Here is a 26,378-nt window from a genome sequence, read left to right as displayed (position 1 = left end):
GTCAAGGGAAAAAATGCTTGCAGGAAGGCACATTGAGAGCTAGGTGAAAAAGTGAGATAACAGCTGGAAAAGCAGCTTGTAAAAGCTTCAATTCCTTCAAAGCATCAATAACTATAAAAGCATTTGGATTTTCTACTTTAATTAATGCAGCTGCTTGTGACAATGCAGCCTTCAAACACGCAGTCTGGCTTTAGAAATTTTCATCTAAGGGATTGAACTGGTGGTTACAGCATTGCCACCAGAAAAAAATGGGTCTGAAGGATTGCATGCTTGGCTGAACAGGAGACGCTTACAAGAATCAAACGTGATAACCCATTTCTATAGCGCGCAGTGCGCTGTTGCGTGCTGGGATGAGCAGGATCAAACTTTGCCATGCTCAAGGGATGTCTGAGCTTGTGTTGGCTTCCCAGTGTCAGAACGCTACTGGATTGCGGTCCTACCGAATCCATGTAAAATAAAACAGAACAGTAGTCTCCGTGCCTGCCAAATTACGTACGGAAGAGGAGAAATGGGGCTTAATTACCTACGGCTCTCTACTGGGAAGCTCTTAGAAGACATAGCGAGAATTAAGGTATTTGGTTGCCAGTGCTGTAGGTGCATACCTAAGACACTGCCTCTGACTTTCAAACAGTCTTTGATAGTTAGAGCTATCCTTCCATAGAACCTGGAGGGAGATAGCAAAAAACATTTTTGTGTTTCTAAGCCATTTTTAAAACTTGGGAGGAAAAAATACCCCTTTCTTTATGAGTCAGTCTTGCCAAGTTCAATGCAGGCATAAAATCAATTTCTCCCATTGAAAGCTGCTTTTCATTTCTCTGAATTGTAATGTGTGCATGACAGGGGAGGTGGAGTTGCCTGTCAAGGCCGAAATAACTCTTGCTGCATCACTTGTTCTTGGTCTAAAAGTCACCTACCTGAGTGCACTACTAGCTGTTAATATGAGAAGGGATGGGAGAAAGCAGAAGGTTTCAAGTCCTTATGAAAATTATTTGTTTTCTTCAATTCACGTGCATGCTATATTTAAAATAAATTGTAAAAAGAGTCGGGTAAAAGAGGATGATTTTATACAATGAAGGTAAATATGGTTAAACCAGGAAAGGCTTCCAGTGTAAAAAAGCTGGAGCCAAAGAATAAATGTGGCAATAATAACTAAGTCTCTTTCTGTAAGTATTTGTCTGTCTATGGCATGTGTCCAGCACGGACCAGATGGTATCTGAAATGCTGAACATTTTAAGCTACAGGCTGAAGAAGTCCCAGCTTGCCTGTTATTAAAAAATAAATAAATAATGGGTTTTTAAACTTCCTGATCTTACTGATGTGTTCTAACAACTAGACAATAGGACAATGGACAATACAGAAGAAATATGAAAATCTGAAAAAATATGAATTGGTTCAAGGCAAACAGTTGTAATTATGTTGGAATATACTGATTTTGCTGGTGAACACAAAATGCTTAACTGTTAAGATAGAAACTTATAATGTAAGAACATTTGGAGTTTTAATTAAATGTTATTGAGAAAGGGTATCAGCGAACATAGAAAATCCAGTGGCTAGAGTATTCACCAAGGATATGGAAAACTCAAGTTCACACGTCCTTTCTGCCCTAGTCGCGAAGGCGCAAATTTGATTACAAGGTTCTGGGCACCGTTTTCACAGAATAGCAAAGCAGTTATCTTACCAAAGCTTATAAAGGTCTATAAATATCTGGTGCGAGGGTGTAAAGAGGACAGGGCCGGTGGTGCTCAGTGAYGGGACGAGAGGCAATGGGCACAAACTGAAGCACAGGGAATTTCACTTGAATGCAAGAAAATGCTTCTTCGCTGTGAGGGTGGTTGAGCACTGGCACAGGTTGCCCAGAGCAGTGTGGAGTCTCCGTCCTTGGAGATACTCCAGCCCCACCTGGCACGGCGCTGGGCACCCTGCTCTAGCTGACCCTGCCTGAGCAGGGGTTGGACCAGACGATCTCCAGAGGTGCCTGCCAACCCCAACCGTTCGGTGATTCTGCAGTTTTCTTCCCATTGCACTTCTATTTGGAAAGGGAAAAGTAAGCTGCAGCAAAAGAGGTAAAAAAGATCAGTCACAGAAAATCTAGGAAAATTCTCAATACCAAATGAGAAATTAAAGAAGACATAAACCCTTTCCTATAACTGGAGAAAGGGATCATTCAAAAGTCTGCCTGCATTTTATTACAGAACCTTACCTGCTTTTAGTGAGATCTGTTGGGAAATCTCCTTCTCTGTTTGGAAGACAGGAGAAGAACGGTGAAATGCAGGGTCTCACTGGAGCTGCCRTGGCCCAGGGACTCACTGAAACTGATGGAAACACAGACACATCAGGGTTTGGAAACATGAAATCTTGGTGGTAAATAGAGTTTTATAAGTGAGATGAAATAGGAAGTCTGAAGAAAAAAAGACTGTTAATAATGTATAGTTGGTGGAAGACGGAGATGCCATTGTGAGTACGCACCAAGAGGAAAAGAAATGTATTTACTTAACATTTAGATTTCTTTCTTCAGATATAAAAGGACACTAATTGCATAATTTGCAGTTCATGTTCAGAAAGGGAAGAGATTTACTGCGAACTAAAAGTCACGCTATGAAATAACCGTGCAGCAGCAGAATTGACAGTTCTGCACAGCAGGCCAAGCATGAATTCCATTAGCCCTACAACACAGCCGCTCTTAAAGCAAAGCTCACTGGGCGCTGCCCCGAAACTGTGTAAAAGTCAAACGGTGTAACAGGAAAGATGATGTTCAGGAGCAGCAGTAAGTCATCAAATGATGCAACACCCTTGGAAAGGAAGCTGAGCGCTTAACAAAATGCTGTGCGTGTCCCCAGATCCATTTGTTACCCCAGTTAAAGTCCTGGCAGTGGATATCCCGAATGTCAATAGTGTGATAAACTGATTTGGTTGATTAAAACTCCGAATGCCTCAGATTTTAAGTACCTAAAGAATAGATTCCTGTCTTTAGGTGCCTAAGTCTATAGACTTTGTCTGGAAAACCTGACAGTTTCTCTAAGAGCTCAGCTGGGGACTCAGGAAGTTGCCTTAGACCTCTGATGGAAAATCTCCCTGCTCCGTTTGTGTCTGCGGAGCAATAAACACCCCGGCGAAGAGGTGCAGGCACCGGCGAGGCTTTGGGGCTCTGGGGGGCTCTCCAAATCTCACTCTTGTTTATCTCTTTAAGTATGTAAGTGCCTGCGTGGTGGTAAATAAAATGTCTATCTATTTGCAGACATATAAATGCATTTATTAAATGTATATAGATATGTGAGGCCTTATTCTTTCTACTCATGTAAATAAGGAAGAGCTTAGTTTCTTACTCTTTAATCAAAGCCTTTCAGCAAATGTTGTGGGTCCTTATGAAAAAATTCATAGGAATATAGTATATATAGCTCTTGTTTTTTTCTTCTATTTGCTCCTTGTCTCTGTCACCTAGTTTGTTGTCTCTGATCCCGAGTTATACTTCCTATGTTATTTTGACTATACAGATATGAGTTTGTACAAAGACAGTTTCATGGTTTTTTTTTTCTTTAATATCTGTATTTGTGGATGGATTCTGTAGCTACTCTGTAGGTGGTATGACGGGGGTAACATTTTAAACTAATATTCATGTTCTAAGGTGCACACGAGCCCACTGCCTGGAGCAAGGAGCCTCTCAACTGTTGTGTTCTGAAAGTAAATGGGAAAAGCGCTCTGTTTAGCCAGAAAATAAAGACCTTGAAATTTATATAGATACTAGTTCAAAGACCGGGAGGTTTATTTGTTATTATTCTTCTGAGAAAAGAAAATTACTGTGAAGCAAACCCAATACAAGCAAGGTTGGGGGAATTAAGATTCCAGAGAACAGATCTGAAAATGAGGTGCTATATTTGCAAGGCAAAATGGGGCCAATATTCTTATACTGTGATCTCAGCTTCAATGCCTTTCTTTGAATGTCTACAGTAAATGCACCAGGGTAAAAACGGTGATTGTCACAGAAAGGAATGTGAAGTGCAGAAAATGAGTCAGGACCAAAGAAGCACTTAAAAGAGGTATCTTTTAAATAAACAAAAAACAAAAGACAAAAACCACCAGGAGGCAGAGATAACAAAAGATGGGAGAAAGATCCCCTCCCCAACAGCATATTGAATTTTTTTCTTCCATAAAAGCATCCAAAGGACAATAGCAGAGAAAAGGGGAAACATCATTCTGCGAGTATTTGTTGTAGTTAAGAGTTCCAGAGCTGAGACTGTTCTTCATGGCGCGGTCCATGGGAAAGATGACGTGGGAAAAGCAAAAAGCTTCTGTAAGGACAAGCAAGAATAAAAGTTACATTTAAAATACTTCCCTCCAACTCTGTTGTTTACTTACACTCTTTACAATTGAGACGTGTAGGTCGAAGATCAGAAACGAGACATTTCCTACATTCTTTCAAAACTGAAACAAATTTCAGTAGCACAAGACTGAAATATCTTTTTGAAACGCTAAAACAGTGATAAAAATCATCCCAGCTACTGTTACCTGGGATTTCGGGGGTGTCAGAAAATTCTTTTGAAACATAGACAAATCAATGACTAAAATTGACAGTAGAACAAATACTGCCATTTTTGGTCTCTATGCAAGTTTTACTAGGAAGAGGTTCAAGGCTTTTTTTTTTAAACACAAGACTTACGAGGCAAAAATGGGTAGTTTGGCACAACATTGAATTCCTACCAGCTTCGTACTTCTTGAATATTATGCACACTCAAGCAGCATAGTGCTGTGGAATATTTTACAACAAATGGACAGCTGTCAAAAATAAGACGGTTACTGTACCTCCTTCCATTTTTTTCCAGTAAAATACAAAAAAGACAGTGGAAATGCTTCAGTCTACTGACAGTTCCTCTCTTTCTTAGCCTAGAATTCAGCCCTTTGGTTAGAAAATAAGAAAAGATATTCACTTCCCTCCTTGCCTGAGGGGGGTTCAAACCCCCATCTACTCCTTTCGCAGACTCTGAGAACCAGCATTAGTGTAGTCACATCACTGTAGGCCCAGCTTTATCCCAGCTGGTGTTAATAATGAAGCTAAATTAATTTACATGAATTTAAAGTTCATTAAAGCAAAAAAATCTGGGGGCTCCCTTGGCCGCGTTCTTTTGGACCGGTGGCTGCGTTATTTGGAAGGAAATAGGCATTGCCAGATGTAAGAAACTGAACACGAAATAAAATGTGAAGGGCTGATGACTAAAATCATGTCCTGTTCTATGTGGAAGTTGTTTAAGGTAAGTTGTAGTAGCGTATGGATGAAAGCTAAGGAATGCTTAGGAAAGGAAGCTTTATGCACACTTTTTATGTTGCTTTTTAGGTCCTAATCTAGAAATTTATAGTACCAATGGAAACTATTGAGATTGATGGGATACCATTATAGATGCAGCAGTCTGTAAATGGGATATTTTAAATATACGTGTCCTAAAAGTCCTTAAGAATGTATTCAGGTAAAATATGAATATTACAAACTTTTCTTTCTAAACTGCTTTCATCAGAATAAAGTGACTCTTGTGCTTTACCAAATGCCAGAGCAAAGCGGATAGGTTCAGTAACCACCAAAGGAATTTCTTGAAATTATATTCAAGTAAATGCATGATATAAACAAATGAAAAATACTTCTCCTATGATCTGACTGTAAAGAGTATAAATAATTCTGACAACAAACTCACCCATGCATCTTCTGTAGTTATCAGATATGTGCTTTGTGTCATTATTTAGTCAACCATTGGAGCCATTTTTTTTCTAAACACAGGTACCTGAACAGTATCTGTTACATACTGTCAGTTTGCTGGCAAAATGCCACTTTTTATTTAAAGTGAACACAAATGCCCCTACTCAAAAGATACTTGAGTTGAAGTGAGCGTATCCATTTTATAAGTACCATTCGTTCTTGTAATTTCAGTCTCATCTTTCACTTCCTTTTCCATTTCAGGAGCAGGAAAATATGTGTCCTGAGGAAAAATGTAAAACAAGTTAAACTCAGTCTGATATCCAGCCAAAGGAACAGAAAAGCTCTCTAAAAAGAATAGTCATAGAAAGTCAGGTTCTTGTCTGCAGCACAGTTTCCAGGCTTATCTTTTCTCTTTGACGGACTTATCACACCCCATCTGAGAGCAAGGAGCCATTTGTCTCCTAAAAACTTTGTATTTATGCTACTGTAAATGATGCAGGGCTTCTCAAGAATAAGGCATCACATTTTAGCAGGACAGTGATGAACACTGATTCACAAGTAACATTTGGGAACCAAGTCTTAGACATTATTTTTTAAAACTATATTCATGTGGAAAAATACTCAGTTTGATGTCATTAATATCACTGCTGTTCTTATGGGAAGGATTCTGTGTCCATACAAGTAAGTTCAGTACAGAACTGGAGTAGTATACCAAAATGACCTAGGCCTCTATCTCCACAGATAAGTCAGTGGGAAGGATAATATTTTTCTACTCAAAATTTGGTGCAGGGTTTCATATTTTTTTATCATTATGAAATGACAGGGATAATTGTAGGCTTTTCCTGTGTAAATCTGAACAAAATGTCTATAATTTTGTACGAGTCCTTTGATTTATTTTCCAAAATATGAGTTCAGTGTATCCATGCTGCTGTAACTGTTGAGTCGTAGTGTGTTAGAACAAGACAGTAGAAAAGTTCGAAACAGAAATTCCACATTTATTCCGACCGTGGAGTAACATGTTCTAAATTTTATAATATTAGAAATAAAACCACTATTGTACATGTCTTTTTTATAAACCATTTTGATACTTTCTTGGTTTTGATGTTTGAAGATGTTGCTATTCTATTCTATTCACCTGAATACATTTTTAAATCTTGATTCTTGACAGTTAAAGTCCAATAGTGGGGCAAATGTGGTCTTAATACCTATCATAAGTCCAGCTCAGGGCACTCTCTGCTATGATTAACTGAAAACCCATTCGCTACTAGTACTGTGGTGGTGAAAGAGACAAAATACTTTCCAAAAATTGTTTTATGACTGTTAAAAAAATACACATTCATTCTTTTCTTCAACCCACTCATTTTACCTAATTAGTTTATCACCACAGATTTCTGTATAGATGTACCTTTCTAAATAGTATGCAAAGGATATGAAGAATTTTGTTCTTGGTCCGTTCTATTTGAGCATCACCTTTGTAACTTTTTACTATTTCATGTAGATTTGCATGGAACATGTTTGATTTGATTTTATAATTTCATAACAAGAAATTAGTTTCATGTTTTTCTATTCTGAATAGATTGAAAACCTAGGATTCCAAAAATGACTTGGATTGACTGAAATACTTGGTTATAGAAAATGAAAACCTTTTGTTCCGATTTTGGAATATACTTTTTAAAGACCTTTCCATAACATACATCTCTCTGCTGGACCTTGATGAGTACAACAAAAGTTGGATTCTTTAATAAGCTCTGTCTCAGCCTCCCCGTGATGGAAGTGATTTTCCTAGTCACAAATGACGAATCTCATGGCTTAACAAAACTACTTTATTGAAGAGAGAAGAGAAGAAGGGGAATATTGAGAAGATGAAGTATAAAAACTACTTCTCTTTCCTCATTTGAACTCCGTATTCATTTCTTGGCAGTGAGCTGCCGAAGTAGGTGGCTGCTGCTTTTCTTCTCTATTAATACCTGCTCGCAGTCGGGCTTGCCAAGCAGGAAAGTGCCAGCCAAGTTGCGGCAGAGCTTGCATGAGCGAGCGTGAGTTGCTTGCTTGCTCCTTCAGCTTGGTAGTGGTTCCTGCTTTTTAGCAGACGTGTCATACCGTCGGCACCACGTGCTGCCCACGGCCCTGCGAGAGACCTCTTAAACTCTCTCCTTTAACCTTTATTAGCTAGTTCTGCAGGCCATTGCCCACGTTGTGGTGATCACTCATATCTAGGCATACCGTGTTTTGGTCAGACTTTCCACACCGCAACTACATCATTTTCTCCAGTTTATAGTATTGTTGCTTTTAAAAGTAATGCTGCCAAATGTGGTAAAACATAAAAAGCTGAACGTGTTTCAGATATTACCAAGACCTTGCATTCAGTTCCCTTTGGCTTTACCAACCCACCCACACTTTTGGACTTCCTTTTTTCTGGAGTCCGCTGAAGGGTTCAGCTCTTCGAAGACTTGGTCTCGGGCTGACAGTACGATATGACCAGTGAAAAATATTCCAGTTTGAAAAAGTGTGGAATTGACTGATGAGGGGGAAAAAAAAAATCTCTGCAGCTCTTCTCAGGGACCAGAATGTATCAAGCAAATAATAATTTTCTTGTTTTTTCCTCCATGTTTCACATGAAGTTGTTTTTACTTCTTCAGACTGACCAGACTTTAATGCCCCTTTATCTCCTACTTGTTGCCTTCTCTTGGTGCAAGTTGTGTTACATACTAAGCGTGGGCTCCGGGAAATTTTCATGTGCTAGAATCTTACTTCCATGGTGAATGGCCAATTTTTGTTTCAAACATCATTAATATATAGAATTGCATTGGAACCAGCATTTAAAAATATTATTTTCTATAAATCATGAGCGTGTCAGACCTTTGCAGTCTTGGGAGTTTGACCACAGAAGCCTCTCGGCCGTTGCCCTGAGCAGGCGGGTAGGAGCCCGTCTCTCGCGCGGGTGCTGTGGACCTGCCTCGGGTGCAGCCACGGGCTGGGGCTTCAAATGGGGTGGCAGGAGCTGAATGAGCTGCGACTTCCCCTTGAAACTTATTAGCAAATGTCCAATAACGAGGGAAGATCTGGCTTAAAAGGGCTAGAGATTATAGGTTCGTTCACTAATATTTACTGTGGTTTTGTCCCGTATGGGTTGTCTGCTTCTGCCATACTGTTTATCTCAAGGCACTTTGTTTTTTGCATTTGAAAAAGAGAGAGCTGAGGCTGAACTGCGCCACGTAATGCCGCGTGAGAAGGATTCTAGAGGTGTGAGAATGAGAAGGGAAGGTTAGTAATGTCGTTTCGTAACTGGTAAGCAAATGAAATGCATTTTCTCTCTAAATCATGCACTTATCACACTGTAAAACCTTTTACAAGTCTCTCAGAGCTACTAATCTAACATTTCCTGTATGCAGTGCAGTGCAGGAGTTTTTGTCCGCTGTTCTATGGTTTTTTTCTGGGTTTTGGTTCACCTGTGTGTGCTCCTGAGGAAGCAAAAGCTTTGGCATGTTGTGAGAAGTGGCAAACAGCAGTCGGAGTAGTCTGACAAAACCAGACTTGCTTTGATATGCCCTGCAGCCTGTGTTATTTTCCATTTGAAAAGAAGAACAGAGCAGGTAATTTTACAATTATAGTCCAATATTGCACCAAATAGGACCTTCAGTATCTATGCAGTGCAAAGCCCTGTAATTATCTTTTTGACACAGAGTATACTCTAACAAACCCAATTTATTATTTTATTGTGCTAAATTTTGTACTCAGAACAATTAAAATTGGTTCACATCATTTCAGTGCTTGACTGCATATGAAGAAACAAGCCACACAATTTATTTTAATTAGAGGTAACTTACATTTATGTGTCTGTGTAGAAAACAAAAAAAAAAAAGAATAGTTTTATGATTGCAAACTACCTAGCTCATTTTAAAAAATGCATGAAGTGTATTTCTGAGTTACTGTAGTATGGCTGAATTAAATATATAAGATGATCTTTAAAATGAATAAGTAATGCAGATTTAACAGCATTAAAAATGCTCAAATGCTCAAAAGATGTTGGCCTTTTGAGCTAAATTTTCATGTGGTTATAGAACACTGTTATGAATTTTAGTGGTAAATTTCCACCCCAAAATCATAAATAAAACATGGATATAGATACTAACATCATCTACTAAAAAGTCTTAAAATATTGCGAGCAAGGTGGAAACTCCATTTTTGCTGTTTAAAATAAGTTAATATATCAGTGTATGTTCCAGTCCTTTCTTTTTTTTTAAAATACTTGTGTTTTATGTTACAGATCTCCTCAAACCTTGAGTAACTTGTAACTTGAAAACTCTTTCTGGGTTTGAATTCCCGTTCTGCTGCTGTAAAGTTGAACTCAGTAGACTGTATCTCACCGCACAGACATTTCTGAGGTTCTCTGTGGGTGCATAAATATCAGTAAGATGTGGGCCATACAAGGATTTTCATAAAAATTTCCAGAGCTTGTTACAGATACGAGCCAGTAAATAAGTCTTCCAGTTCCCTTATTTTATTAGAACTTCTTCAGTCTAATGAAGAGCTCAGCTGGAAAATGATAGAATGGAATATGTATATATTCATGATTTATGTAAATATTGCCAAACGCTTTTTATAACATCTAATGCTAGTATGCTGCAAAGATTCAGTTATATTCTATCTTATATCCAGCAATTCTATTAAACCACTACATTTGTCCTCTGAAGAACATCTACATGCCTTTTGCCACTGACATATGTACTCTTTAGGTATGTAAATATGTATAACATAAGTGCTGATGTGTTACAATATTGCTGGTATTAGGTACTTTAATTGTGTAGGCAATTAACACTCCTTTTGTTCAGCTCATTATCATTTTTCTCAAGCTGAGACTCTATCAGCAACCCATTCCGTATTATGCCTAGACGTCAAGTCATTACAGCAGTTGACACAAGACAGCCTTGAAATGTGTGATACTAATTAAGTAAAAATCTCCAAATTACAAATGGGTTCAATCTAACTAATGAAGAATGACCATCTACAAGAGACAATATTCATTTCTTACTTTGTTGATCATAAAGCATTGCTTTAGTGTGTTGTATTAAATCACCAAAGTCCATTAACAAAGCTTTCATGTCAGCCTCTCCAAATACAAGGAATATTAACTATTTTTGCTTCCTGAAAACTGAGAGCGCTTTTTCTCCTCTTCCTACGGTCTTCATTGACAAATGTTCACCAATCTGTTCTCCAAAAATAACCAGGGAATATACACTTACAAAGCTTTTGCTTATGCATAGTTACATACGTTTTCTTCCTTTACATTCAGAGACATCCTATGTACATGAGTTTAATAAAACTGTATTTTAGCTTACTAATCTTTAGAGACTGAGGCAAAGAATGTAAATTCTCTATCTGTCTTGTTGTCTGTTTGGGTAAGCTGCACTGCACAGGTTGAAGCTGCGGTCACTGAGCAAGTTTATAAAAATACTGAAACTCGGTGAGGCATCACTGCGTTATGCTGGGTGCTTGTGAGAGAAGATTGCAGTGGTGAGGGCTGTGTTATTGTTAGGGGTTTTTTGTTCAAAGGCCACTGGCACACTGAGTTTTGCAAAATAAGAGAGAAGCTGTTGATTTTCAAACAAAGTTCATGGTATTTAAGTACATCCTCTTGTGGGTTCTTCATTCTCTTTGCTTCCAACCACCAACGTAATTTCTCTAAAGCTAGATATTTTTATTAGTCTTTATTGACTGCAGTGAAAGGGTTTTTATTAGTTCCTGCGAGATAATGCATCTTCTTCTAGACTGTATAATTTCACAAGGTTGCAGTTTTGCATTTATGACAAATTGAAGTGAAAAGTTTAAGGGCAAAATTTAGGGAGATTTAAGAAGATTCAGAGATTTCAAAAGACCCATTTCCAATTTTTATATTCACAACTCCACAGTAATATAGAATGAGGAATGGGAAAGCATGATTTACTTCATTAACACACTATCAGGTCATATGTGCTCTTTCTAATACACCAGATATGTGTATGGATGGATGCATGCTCCCTATATGCACGTATATAGAGAGAGTCTATAAAAAATGAATAATTATTACTCAGTCTGGGACAACAAAAATCAGATGACATGTGCAGAAAGAAATGAGGTTTCCAGCATCTAATGAGATAGTGGAGCCAGCAGAAGGGTTTGATTTAAGCAATAGGCACAAATTAAGATGTTTACTGTAACTTTAGTAAAGGCCAGAATTTTGTAATCCATTCTGTAGGACTGCAAACATCTTAAAAATGTGTGATATACAAAGGACTTCTGTTGCCTTATTGCATAGTAATATGGCCTTGCTGGTGTTATCAATAGATACATTTTCACTGACATCCAAAAAAACCACAAGTGCAAAGAAGAAGACCACATTAAAACATACATATCTTTTGGACTTTACATGGTTGTCAGTTCCTGTATAAACCACGATTATGTATCTAAATTACCCTCGTCACTAAATTAACTTTCATTCTGATCAAGGGTGGCATTTTTTTAAGTACTATATATTTATTAATTGATTTGTTACATTAGTCTTCTGACATAGTGTATGAATTATTTTGAAAGAATATTGGACCGCTCCAAGCGACTCCAGCCTGGTTTCCTCTCCCTGCTCTCCTTTCCTCTGCCACAGCTTTTGTCCTTCCTTGCTACGTTATTTTTCTCCCTCTTTATCTTTCCTCTCCTCTAATGAATTCCTCCATTTTTTTTCTCACCCAGCTCTCTCCTCTGCAGTTTTTTGCTCTTTTTCTATTACTAGAGAGGCTGCAGAAAAGTTAGTAGGCAAGTAAATTTTCCCTTTGTGACCGTTGATTTCTGTGACCATCCTTAACAGCATTAAACGAATTCACATTCTCATGCGATTGAATTCAGAAGTGGATAAATTTAGAGTTGTGCTTGGAAATACTACTCCAGTCTCRTAGAACTGTATGTTAGATACAGAAACTATGGATAGAGAAACTATATTGAAAATAGAGCTGAGRGAGAGATTCTCAATGCTGTGGCTGAGGAGGTGGCGTCTTCTTTTGTTAACCATACAGACACCCTGCTGACCAGGTGAATTTTCTATTTGATGTAATTTTGGATGCAAAATGTCCAACTGGACATAAGACTATAGATKGGTTTTGATATTAGGAGCTGATTTTATTGTTGCCAGTCAATGGAAATGGCTGAGTTTAGTAGCTAGATCTGCATGGTATTCTCTCTGTCCTGCCTGTGTTAGGCACAGTGGTTCACATCCCAACTCCAGTGGCCACGCTGGGTCTGATCGCCAGAGGATCAGCTGTATTCTGACTCCAGCTCTGTCCAAACCCGTATGTGCCCAGAGAGTTTTTGGAATGGTGATAAGGAGCTATATAAAGATTTCCTCTATACCTCTGTGTGCCATTTGTCAGCCTTTGTGCAAACTTTCACTTAGTTTTCCTACTTCTCTCTAGTAGCTACTAGCTACATTACACTAGAAGAGATGAGGCTGGTGGCTCTGTTAATTGTTTACATCTGTGGACTGAAGATGAGCAAGCGTCTGACATCCAGAAAGCRGTGATTAGGAGATAGCCAAAGGGAAAGCGTTTACTAGAGAGCCATCTCGAATAGAGTACTGACAGTCATTATACTAGCCGTATGCAAACAGTGTTCAAGTTTTAAACAATTAAACCTATTGTGTAATATTAGGTTTAGACTGTCTGCTGTTTGCATTTCTCCAGCGTTTATGAAGCACACACAAAAAGGAAAAAGCAAGCAACTGTAGAGCATCATAAACCCATATCCATATGCTGTGTTTTGCACCTGTGAACTCATTCATGGATAATACTAATGACAGTGCTAAAAGCATATCACAGCAGTGTAAGGACTGGAGCTTTGCGTGCCACTACAGGCTTGCTAAGCTTTGCAGATAGGTAATCTTTTGAACTACTGGATCTACAAAGAAGTCACACGAAGTTGTAAACCATCCTTCTGAAGCTAATTTGAATGTGTGTTCATTATGAAGTCTTGAATCACTAAATTGTATATCAGCACCTTAAGCACAGGCTAAGATCAACACAAATCCTTGACTGGATTTGGGAAACGTTGGTGTGGATAGTTGTGCTGCTTCTTTCTATACAAAACACAATGAGCCAAAGTCAGTCCTTGAAAAGGAAGGTATATACCAGAAGGCTTTTTGTGGCTGTACTCTTCTCTTTATAAAGAGAGGATGAGACACTCGGCGCTAGATACTTAAGGCTGTGAACCAGCACAAACCTGCCGGTTTTAAGACCTATGATGACTCAAAGCAATTGTTTGATTTATGTTCTGCATTTTCTCTTTTTTTCTGTTTGTTTCAGTATTGCTTTCTACAGTTTTCAGCACTCACTTCTTAAGTTTGGTCATAAGTTATGAGATGATACAGTCAGTATATTCGTTCATTTCCACACTGAGAAACCTACTAACTTTTCAGTTTTATTCTTTCTTGTGGAATATTATTTTGGAGACAATATGTTGTGTTTGTGAGGTCAGAGATTACAGCTATTGTTCTGTCTTGAATAGCACCGTCCTTTGCTTGCTCTCCTCTTCTCAATTGTCCATATCCTAGCCTAAGTGCTTAGAATTCTCTCATGGACAGCTAAATATCTAATTTAATTGAAGGTGACTTCAAACTTCTATTTATTATGAGTCTATGTGGGTGAATAAAGCACAGTGATAAGTAAGAGTAGAAATGAATGACTAAGGGGTAACCTATGATACTGTAGATCCCTGTTAAATCTGAAATCCTGTGTTTGCATATATGTAAGGTACCAAAGAATAAGTTTTAAAGCAACTTTCATAAATTTACCCCAGGGTTTCAAAATCCTGATATTAAAAGTACACATTATGCTATAGAAGTGATATCTGTGTGAAAAAATTACTTTTTAAGGGAATTGTGGTATCCTGTGATATATAGCATTTAATGTGCACTTCACACATTAATCGGTAACTGCAGAAAATAGTAGTAGTATTCAACCTTTTGAAAGTTTTCAAACATTCAAACATTCAACATAAAACTGTGAATTTGTCATGGAAGAAAAATATTTAAATTATGGATAATCTATTAAATCTTGATGGTCAAGCAATAATGTTGATTTTTACAAAATTTTAAAGTGTTCACTTTATTTAAATTTGTTTTTCACTTAATTTAACCTAATGCTCCTCCACTGTGCTCTGAATCTGGAGGAGAGATGGGGCACCATCACTGTGATGGAGGCCAGGTCAGAAGGAGGAACGGGCCTCACCAGCTTACATGTGCATAGTATAATTAATTTGACTAACTGAATACTGTATTGTGCCGTAGTGCAGTATTTTCATTTAAGCCCATATTTATCCAGAGAGATCCTAAAAGTAGTGGTATGGATTATTCTTTCTTAAACTTTGGGCTATTTTACCTTTATTACAGTCACGAGTCAACTCCATTTGATAATACTGAAGAGCAAACGTATGTAGCTGCTATGTGAAAACTTGTCTAGAGTGTGCTGTAGTCAGAACAGTAAAAGACATTTTTCAGAACTCTGTTTGTATCAAAATTAGCAATTTTCTCTTTGGGTCAGAGTCTGTCCACTGCTGTATTGGTGCTTGCTGTGGGCGCCAGTACAAAAACGCCTCTTCCAGAATTCCCACCTGTCCGTGCAAGCAGAGGTGGGTCCAAAGGCCGCTGCCAGAGCGGAGTAAAGCTGTTGTTCAGGGTAACCGCTCGCTGGTGAGGAGGCCGACTCCGTAAACGCAGCTCAGAGAGCAGCATGGAGCTGGGCGTCACCGGTGCCCAGCACAAAGCTGAATCGCAAAGGYGACCCGCAGGCTGCAGTAATGGTTTCTGGTGGCTGAGGGCAGAGCTGCTAGAAAACTGCTAGACTGCGAGCAAATCGAATGCCGAGGTGTAAAAGGGGTCCTGCACCACATTTATCTGCCTAGGCTCTTCTGGAAAAGGGTGGGCTGCTGCCTCAGCTTTTACCTGCGGGGTTCAAATAAAGCTTCCCTGAGAAGGACTAAGGTGGAAAGACAAGCTCGGGACTGGCAGCTTTGATGCTGTTTTATATCAGTTGTTGAATACAAGCGTCTCTGAATGAATTTGTAAGGGTTAAGGGTTTTGTGTGAATTTTACTGGACCTTGAATTTTTGAAGTGCAGTAACAAGTCTCCTTTTGTCTTGCTGTTTCGAAAGTCTTTGCAAGTATGTTTGTTCATACCTTGTAACTCCTTAGTAAAGTTGGACTGCAAAGCTATGCCTTGTTTTACATTAAGAGGAATATTTCTAGAAGGACTATATGTAGTGAAATAATCTTCATCCATAATTTCTGTTACTGAAAAAAAACCAAACACTTATTCCTTGGCTATGAGAACAAGAACTCTTAGAAATAATCAGCTTGTACTCTTGTTTGCATTTTCTAGTCAGAGATCTAGTACAGCATGAGCTGGAAGTGGGACAAGCATAGTTTTGATTACAAATAAGCACAAATTTAAGACAGATACCATTTCAAAAGCGAATGGTAAAATGTCTCTGAATTCTCGCAGTGGTCTTTGATACCTTCTGTCGTGATGCCACTTTGGTGGGATGAGAGAGATTGTGTTTCACTGGTGCCAGTCTTTCCTGCTAGAGGAWGTTACAAGGATTCTCTTGTCTTTTCTCAACCCCCCACTGAAGCAAGGGCACTTTCCTTGAAGAGGCATTGACTGTGTTCCCCAAATACTGCGCAGGTACGGCAGAATCATGGTGCCCTGTTTTCTCATGCTGTCTCAAGTGCTGGGAAAACGTAGTTAGCYGTGACATAACATGACCACATCAGAAATGGAAGTCCTCGGTTCCTGATCAGGTCAAGTCGCCAAAGAAATCTCTATCCCAAAATGTATCCSTGTTCTTCTGTTTTCAGTGTGTCTGCTCCTGAGGGCACAGCCTGCCTTCTGGCGAATTTAGGGAAAGCAGCAGGGATTGAGAGGGGAATTTACAGGTACTAGCACGGAAATTGTGACGTCTGCTCTTGCCGCCTTTGCCTTTGGAGCGTCCCCCTCCTGGTGGCCAGCAGTTGTCCTTTCCGGCTGGCCCTGCTCCTTAGGCACAACCGAGTGCTTCACAGTCGCCTGTTCCAGAGATTGTTCCTGGGCTCGACCAGTATCACCGGCTCATCCCAGCAGTGGCTTCATCACTTGGGGTCAGTGCAGGGTGGCGCTAATGCAGATGTTAATCCTCACGAGTGCTCGGGCTAGACCTGATGAGGGTCAGCAGCCTGAACCCAGTAACTGCAAGGTCTGATTCTCATATATTCAATTGTTTCTCACATATTACAGCACATGTGATCTTACCGCATGTGCATCACACATTCAGTGAAATTATTGATCCATGCAGTGTTCAGTCAATTTTCAATCATTATTAAWGTCGTAGGTTCAGGTGAGATAGAAGCCACGTAACTTGGACTGTGCTGTCCGTATGGTTCCTGGCCTGCGTGTCGCCGTTGTGCAGTGCTCTGTCAGAAGGAGAAACTGCAGCTCAGCCCACAGGTCTCCTGTGGATTTGGTGCTTGGTAGTCTTTTCTGGGACCTCGGGACCCTGTTTGGGCCTTTCTTCGTTAGTCTTTGCTTAGTGGGCTGCACCGATTGCTTTCTCTGGTTCATGGCCCCGAGGGCCCTACTGGTCCTTCTCAGCTCTGCTCACCCCCCAGGGCCTCCGTCACCCTGCCRGGGCCCCCGTCCCTTCTCCGTCCAGCCCGGGGCCGTCAGTCACTGCCCCGTGACACCGCGGCAGTGTGGGGCTCCAGCCCCGCTGATGCCAACCTGTGGGCCGACCTCCCGGCCAGGCCTCAGTCCATCCCCACGGCGGTGCCCAATGCCCGGGGCTGACATCGGGACCCCGTTTTCCACTWATCAGAAGTTTGGACTGTTTCTCACCAGCTTGTGGCACTGGGAATTATTGCGTCTTTTGAAGGGAAGAAAGGACACCGGGCAKCTTTCATATTCTTAGCGTTCTTGCACTGATGTAAAATACATTGAGATTATTTTGAAGAACATTTTTAAATTCCTTTTCCTAAAGTTCACTTGAGGAAACTCCCTGAAGTGGCTGTCTGTTAAAGGARAAGGGAATGGAGTAAACAAGATGAAAAGCTACTCACCTTTATTTGCATTAAACTTTCCAGAAAGCGCAGTAAGTAGCTCGGAGTCTGTGGGGGAAGTACGCGCTCCGCTGGATGCCCAGCGCCGCGGAGCTTTGTTCGGCTGAAGGCTTTTGTTCAGCGAAGACGGTGGGAGTTGTGGGCAGCTCGCAGGCCCTGGGGACACGCCGCCTCGTTCCATTGGCGTTACTGGATAATTGAGACCTGTTAGTTCTTAGACGCATTTTGCAGACGCTAGTTACATAAAATAGGGGTTTTTTGGAAGTTCGTCTTCTTGCGCAAGTCAATTCAACAAAAATTACTTTATTTTTCCATAGCGCCATGCCAGTAAGGAAACATAAAGTACATATAAATTTATCTTAATCACTCACATGAATATATTAATTGCTTCTAAACCGAACCTTTCTGATTTCACAAGTGGTGCATAAAATTTCTCTTGAAAACAAAACATTGTGATTAATGCTTCTCTGAGCGTATTTCCATTTCCCCTCATACTGTTCCTCCTCAAAGAAAACTAATTTAGCAAGCCCACCTACTACTGATTTTAAGTTAGATRATGTATTTAAAATTGCAGTTCATTTGTGCCCTGAAGGAATCTTTGTATTCTAAAAACAAGAAGGATAAAACCAAATCAAAACCAAATCCCAAAATCTTTAGACAGGAGCTTATCAGACTTGTCCTGTTCAGATGTTAAATGTTAATTAAGAGATTTGGTCTTTTCACTCATTGTTTTTACTAGGAAAATACAAATGTTTATATATTTTTGATCACATATTTCAATTTTCTGCTTGATCACATATGATTATTGGCTGTATCTGTGAACACTGAAGCAATCTTGGGTCTATATGCAAGTAATGCAGTACCATAGTTTACATACTTTACAAATATATATTAATTTTGTGAATGTTCTCTATTTTTTTTAAGAAAAGCATTTTTCTTCCTCACTCTCACTGTTCATGTTTGCTTTAATGCAGTGAATAAATGGCAGATCAGATATGTTTGGTTTTGTTAAATTTTAGGTGCCTTCAAGTCCTAATGAAATTGAAATGTGAATACAAGTTAAATATTTCAGTTTTACATGACCTGCCTGATATTGAGCACTTGGCTACCCCAAGCTGCCTTATTTCTGTGCTTTTTGATAACTCTGCCCTTCTCCACTGATCCGTGGTATGTCACAGTTGATAGTCTGGCAGGAAATAGGAATAAGCGTTTCTAGTTCTGGTTCTTCTACTCTTCTAATTCGGCCTTAAATTAAGCCACCTAGTTCAGATCACAGAATTTGGTACATGTATGTAAAACATCCTGGCACGTATTCCTCAGTCTCGAACTTCCACGCAAGAAAAGAGGAGAGAGCACGAGAACGGGTTTCGAGGAAATTGGAAGCTTAAGATGTCTGAAAAGTAATTAAAAAGAAACAAGCTTCTGAAAAACTGCTTATTGCCTGGAATGAGAAGTAGCCCACAGACAGTGCCAAAGTGAACGAATTCTGGAGGAACACTGGCCACTGCCGGAGTTTGTAGATAAAGTGGTGAACTTTATGTGCATGCAGTGCTCTATGGGGTGAGGCGTCCTACCTCCATATAGCAACCCTCTCCAGGAAAAACACCAAAAACCCAAATCAAAAAAAAAGAAAACCACCCAGTGGCCCTGCTGCACAGAAAGGAAATAGAGCTGCACTCCTCCTCCTCTTGCTTTCTCGCCTTACCCCGGGGTCAGGTCTCTGGTTCGCAAAGGACTTTGTTACTGCGATCTTCAAATCCTAACTGCGAAAAGATTTTAATCATCTCTGCCCTTCCTATTTTTAATTTCCTGTTAGATTTTACTGGAAAATATAGAAAAAAACAATCTATCTTTGTAAAGTGTTTCACTGTATCTGCTAAGCCCTCATGCGAGGTAGTGCACAGTGAGAGCAGTTCCTCTTCTTCGGTTCAAAGGGCGTTTAGACCCTTGCTCCTTAGCTTAGGAATGCAGCTTGCCTGAAAAACTGTATGTAAAACACAGCTGTAATACAACTTCCTTTCTCAATCCTGGAAGCACACAATTTGTTTGAGACTGAGCACGTTCATCCTTGTATACATTAGCTTTTTATCCCTGGTACCAGTGAACCATTTTTTCTGTTAATCAGTGATACAGATATCAAGGATATGCAAGGACATGCTTGGCGTCACCGCCTCGGTAGGAGGTGTCACGCTACGGAGGTCGGAGAAGGGAAGCGCGAGGCTCCGTCGCTCCTGCCGCGCTGCGCTGGGGACGTGGGCCCGGGTGGCGGGAGGCAAGGCCTGTGCGGCRATGACGAACGCCCTCCCACGAGCAAACCGACTGTGAACCGCTGAAAATGGCTATTTGCTGTTCCTCGCGCCGCGTGACGGACAGCTTACTAGCATCTAGCACAGCAGGGAGAATTTTTAATTTGAGTTTTCTTGTTGGAGCAAGTTTTCCAAGTCTGGATTTTTATTTAGTGGGCTATACTAAGAGCTATCTATATCTGTTTAAGAGTACGTAAAGTGCCTCGGCGCYGTCCTTTGCTTTGTCCCGCTGACCCAAAGAGAGACAAGATCTGCCAAAACTGAGATGTTCCCACTTCCGAGGGAGCTTTCAGATACTGCCTGTTTTATTTCTGTCCTTGCTCTCGGAATTAGTACCTAGGAGAAGGTGAGAGCGTATTGCACTCGAGCACATGGCATCCTAGGTTATATTTCCCTGGAGGACTGTCACAAGCTGACGGAGTTTAGCACRGACCCATAGCAGCTATGCCTAACACAGGGAATCAGGGAGCTTTAAGTTGTTTCCTGAAAARAACTTCCACAGCTCTAGTCTCCGTGTAGCTCACCGCATCCTGCACATAAATTATGAGCCACCCTGCTAAAATGAGCTAAACACTTTGGGCCTCCAGACGTCCTTTACAGAGCGTTAAGCGCTCTCTCTGSTTATCATGTGAAATTGCATTGCTTGTAGTTTTTTCCATCGATCGAAGCCCCTGCAAGCAGCTAAAGGAAAGAGCTGCTCAGGGCTCGCTGCGGCTGCCGCGACAGCAGGGTGCGGAGGGCTCGCGGGCCAGGAGGGGCGGCGATCGCCGCCTCCGCACCCTCTGCCCGCACCCTGCACGGCTCGGCTTCCCCGGCAGCTCCCTGCGCTACAGGCCCAGTTCCGTCTAGTGGGGCCATAAATATTTAACGTTTATATCTAATTTCATATCTAAGAATCAATATCTGAGATTATTTATATAGTGAAACAATGAATATAAATACTAATATCTCTTTTTTTATGACAAGACCAGAGAAATTCTAGACTGTGGTTCAGTAGGCAATTGCAAATCTTATTTAATGTTTGCAAAGGTAAACTTTAGCATCCGTAAAGTTTAACATGAAGGAAAACATACATTTTATCACCTGTATTGTAGGAAGTAATCCTAGCTAACCTCTTGTTTTTAGCTGCATTAATCCTTACTTGATGATTTTAATTCTTCTCAGTACACTATTGATAACGCACTGAAAAGCTTCACAACAGACAACCATGTGAAGCGTTGTACTTAGCTTTAAAATGGAAATAGTATGCAATATAGAACTTTCTCTGCCTTTTTGTGGATATAAAAATATATATGAGAAACTTTCTGTGTATTTTCTAGGTCCTGACGAAGCAGATTTCAGCTGTAGCCTGAACTATATTGCCTGCATCGGTACGAACAAATGCATTCACTTGTCCCAGCTCTGCAATGGTGTTTATGACTGTTCTGACGGGTTTGATGAAGGAGTACATTGTCGGGGTAAGTAAACTGCTGAGGAAATGAAAATGAATGTCATTGATAGAGATATATTTTGATGTATATTTCAAGTTTATTTTAAAAATACTTTGTTGTATGAAGTAAATGCAAGTAAGAAGCACAYACAGATTTTCAAACTTTAACAATTATTAAGTTTGTATGATGGGATTCTTTATACTGAAAGAAGGATGAGGAAACCTTTGTTAGGGAACAGAAGTCGGGCAGCACACGCTGTTTGCCAGAAATTTATTTTTTCCCTGTAACTTTTGTTTAAACAAAATCAGATAGGAGAAGAGCTAAAGACAGACGCTGAAAAGACCTCAGATTTGCCATGAGCAGTATTTTGCTTTTAGGACTTGCTCTATGTAAGACTTTGTTCAAGTAATCTGCTGTTTAGGAGTGTAGTTATCTAACTGTGACAATGAGGAATCTTAAATAGAAATTTGGGAGGTCAGCTTTTTAATATCTCAGGTCTAACACTCATGAGTTTTATTAAGCTCTACCTTGGAGACGGTTATAAGCTGCCGTATGAAACCCAAATCTTTGATACCCTAAGTGGTTAACATATCAATCAGCAGACTTCACTGCTAGGCAGATAATTGCTGATGATCCTTCACAGGTCTCCTGTTCAAAAGCAGAGACCCAGGAGCAGGTCCTGGAACTTCTGCTGCAATCTAATGTGACAATATACAGTAAAAGATACAATTAATGGTATAGTTCAGAAAGTTGAATTAGAATTTAAAAGTTCGGGTGGACAGATTTCCAAAACTGTCATAACAAAATCTAAGCCAGTACCAAAAATAAGCCCTCTAAAAAAACCCACACACCATAAAGGAAAAGAACGTCAGCGGGAATTAGTCACTATAATACTGCTGACTCCACAAAACCACAAGCACTTATTTCTGTGTAACCAACTGAGGATATAGACTGACACAAAATATGTTATTCACAGTGATAGGAATCATTTCTTTTCTTGAAGGCTCTACTTTTGTGGTCTTGTTCAAGAAGCAGTATACAAAATCAAAATTTGTGTCAACCTATTGATTTTAGCATTGGTCTCAGCATCAAAAAAGAACAACTATTAAATTGGCCAGAGCAATCTTTGGCCCACACTGAAGCTTTCCAAAGTTGCGAATGAGTTTTTTTTCAGAGAACGGCGTTAATCCATTGGCCACCATTTAGATGTGTATTCCTCAATAATTCTCATATTTGTACTAACTATTCTGGATTAAGGTGCAGAGGATTAAAAACTTCAAGTGCTGAATAGTTATTTTATTTTCAGTCTTCAAATCAGGAGAGCAATGGAATCAGAAAAATAAGTAGACTAAAAAGTGAATGTGTGTGTTAGTGTAAATTAAATGTGGTTACTTTTTTTGTGCAGCTTTTTACATATGTAGTCTGTTCTTTGGAATGTCGTAGCACATAAGATAACTACTCTTTATTCATGCCCTTTTAATTTATGCTCAGATCTGCCTTGTCGGGTTCGTGTTGATTCCCGCTCCTTGCTTTATTATCATATATGAATATGAAAACTTCCCAATGGTAAAATTAATGTCTGTGCTAATAAGTTACCATAAAATTTAGTAAACTATACTAAGCTTTTAAAAGTAAACATTTGATCTAGAACATACAGAACATGTATATGATGAAGTTCTTTAATGTTAGTTTTTTATGAAGAATTTCATGTTGTCTCCCAGTAATTCATCTAGTAGATGGTAAACGACCCATTAATATTGATTCTAGTAGCAATTACCGATTTTGCTGTGCTTAGTAGAGGCCATTCTTGAGAACATTAGTGGACACATTCCTGTCAAGAAGGTTAAAGAGTATAGAAAATTATAATTTTACATTATGGTGATGTAGTTTGATACTTACAAGTGCCACTAATGTATTGTAAACAGGGTTGTTAAGTATCATATAGTTGGTATGAATGCAATAGAGCAGTGATTATATTTGAGATATATATGTATATAATTATATAAATATATATAATTATAAATGTATAAATATAAACATATCAGAACAATAAACAGTAGATGCATTTTGTGGTTAATGTACATTCTAAATAATGAATTTTTCAAGGATATGTTCAGAGGATTTGTGTAGCCAAAAGCTGGAAAGGTCCTTCAGAAACCTAGCAGAATATTCARCTCTTGATATTAACAAGAAATATGACAATTATGTTCCTCTTTAATTAACAGTGTTCCTATGAAATTTTTTATGAAATTTTTGTTTGAGCGGGAGGGTAAAGCAGTTTTAAGTAGTGGATTGCAAACAACTCTCATGTTCACAGACCTGACTGTGTTAAAATAACCTGTCGCTAATGCCACTGGTAATTCTGGGCAAATAAGTTATGGTCTGGGCAGCAGAAAAATATTTCACAGTCTGAATTCTGGGGCACGTGATCATGGCCCCGACCTTTGCAGCGTACAAGCACAGCTCCATAAGGGGGAAAGCTGCTAATAATGGTGAAGAACTAAGGAGATACAAGCATTCAAGAAGTGGAACTATTCTAGGAATTTCTTTCTCTAAGTTTAACACGCTTATGTTCATTCATTACATTATCATCTTTGAGGGATATATTCAGGACTGCACCTTTCCCTGGGTAGGTGAAAATATGATTGTATCTGCAGTGTGGTAATGTGTGTAAAGTTTCAAGGAAATAGTAGTAAATACGGTGAGATTCCTTTCTTGTCATCTTTTATTTCAGTCACATTCACATTTTTGCTGGTGAGCGTAATGCATAAATTCAGGAGGGTTTGTGGCAATATGAAATAAAAAACCTTGTATTATGTATGGTTATTTTACATTACGCATTTCAGTGTCCTTCAAAGGAGAAGGGGTATTTAGTTCACTAAAACAGATTGTGGACTTAAGCTGTTTGAAACTCACAACGTGTAACAGTGATGAGACATCTGTATTTGGTCATTTTGGTTTCTCTGCTATTTTCAACTAATTAAGGAATGCATTAGCGAGGATGAAGGCACAAGCAGGGGCTTACAGTAATTGCTAACCTTTCCTACGAAGCGTAGGCTGGGGCCGCTCAGTTTTCTGAGATTCCCCCGCTAGTTCCCCCCAGACCAGTCCTGCCAGATGTTGGCGCAGTCGCTGCCCATCGGTCGTTCGGAGGCTGGACAAGGCTCGGGTAAAACTCGCCAAACCAGACCGGCGCGCGCCAGTTCGAGCGGTCCTGCTGGAGGACTGATCCAGAGCTGTTCCTGGCAGTTACGTTTCTCTCCTTAACACGGTTCCTCAGGTTTCTTTTGAGAGCCATATCTTTAGCTCAGCTGTATTTGCAGCCACTTTTAAAATTCAGCCAAGCGATGAGCTGAGAATTCCTCTGCCGCAGGGGAGTCGCCGAATTACTAAAAGCTGAACTGTTAGCTCCGAGTCTTTCCTCCGCACCGTTTATCCCTGAGCGCCCCGCGCAGGGATCTCGCTGCCGCTATTGCTGATGGGCCACTGCAACAGGCAGCAGTAAGTTAAATSAGATGTCCCGTGGCTTCAGCTTCCTCCAGCATCTGATTTGGGGGTCTTTTGGCAGTTAAAATATCTCGTTTTTCCTGTTCTATTTAGGAACAGCTTAAACAAATATTTATATTATAAATATATTATATATATTTATATATATATAAAATATATTTATTATATTTATAAAGGGAAGACTGGGTAACCTGGCCTTGAGTAGGTGAAGGGAGGTGGGTTAAATATATCATTAAGATAATTTCTAGAGAATTACAATCACATTTCTATGAATCTTAGAAATGGTTGTTTATAGGGCTAGAGAAGTCATCTATACAGTTTTATAAATCAGTTTCTCTAATGTATTTAGCAAGAAATTGGAGGTGATATGCCAAAATTAGTTTTCAGTTTATCTCTGAGTTAGAGCGGTAGAGAAACAAAACTTGTTCAGAGTGTAGAAATGTCTCTTGTTTCGGTTAGCTAACTTAGGACTACAGGAATAKATATGCTAAAATTCTGGATATTCTAGCCAGAAAATACTGTAAAAATACTGTAAAAAGTACTAAAAAGAGTATTAGCACAAATACTTCACGTATCTTCAACTTTAAACCAAAATATCCTAAAAGATACATAATATTTTTGGAACAATTACCGAGGAGCAAAACTGAGACAGAATCAGAGGCCAAGGTAGGAGCCCAGTGCGGGCACTAAGTACGTGCTGATTCTCTGACTTCAAAGTTGAAGTCTATTTTGCATTATACCGCAGTATCCTTTGCRTTTTTATGGGCAGTGTTGTATTCTATATATACACATATATATACCTGTGTATGTACGGGGAATACTACAGGAAGTTCATCCACGGTAGCTAAAAAGACGGAATAGCAGCAGGTGTAACAGCCTGCAAGTTCGCCTCTGCAGCGTACACGTTCACACGAGGCGCCTGGGGAGCCGCTGGGCCCGGGGCTCGGGGAGCTCCGCTYGCGCTCTCGCCTGCGAGTGGGGCTTTTCCCACCTGAAACGCTGATTACTCAGATTGCTCACGCTGTCTCAAACGGAAATTAATCATAATCGCAAGGTTTCGGCGTCCGTTAAAGCCCTTGCTCTTTTGAGAGTCACTCATAAGGTAATTGCTTGCTTCTCTACCTGTCGCCCTGTTTGACACCGCTGGCAAGACAAACCTGGCCATGCTGTAGCATCTGCATTACCTTCAGAAGGCCCAAGATGTCATAAAAATAATTTGAACTTTTTTTATACACTAACTAAAAGAAGCAACATGTTTTCGTAGACTAATACTCATTAAGAAAGTCTAGGTGAGATCACAGAGGTCACTTAAGAGATTTTTTTTTCAATTAAAAAAGAAAGTTTGA

The 26,378-nt window shown here is 39.7% G+C and overlaps 1 protein-coding gene across 1 annotated transcript in view; it reads left to right on the top strand.

Annotated features, from left to right (window-relative positions):
• The window catches only part of LRP1B (LDL receptor related protein 1B), a 572,531-nt gene that overhangs the window by 89,696 nt on the left and 456,457 nt on the right, over window positions 1–26,378 (top strand). Inside the window, exon 3 of the mRNA XM_026088976.1 lies at window positions 21,415–21,552. Coding sequence (XP_025944761.1) covers window positions 21,415–21,552 — 138 coding nt within the window. The remainder of the gene's footprint in view (window positions 1–21,414; window positions 21,553–26,378) is intronic.

The sequence above is a fragment of the Apteryx rowi genome, unplaced genomic scaffold (genome assembly GCF_003343035.1).
Source record: "Apteryx rowi isolate R43461 unplaced genomic scaffold, aptRow1 scaffold_8, whole genome shotgun sequence".
Lineage (NCBI taxonomy): Eukaryota > Metazoa > Chordata > Aves > Apterygiformes > Apterygidae > Apteryx > Apteryx rowi.
Note: the sequence above shows the minus strand (reverse complement) of the source record. Positions and strands in the feature narration are given on the sequence as shown.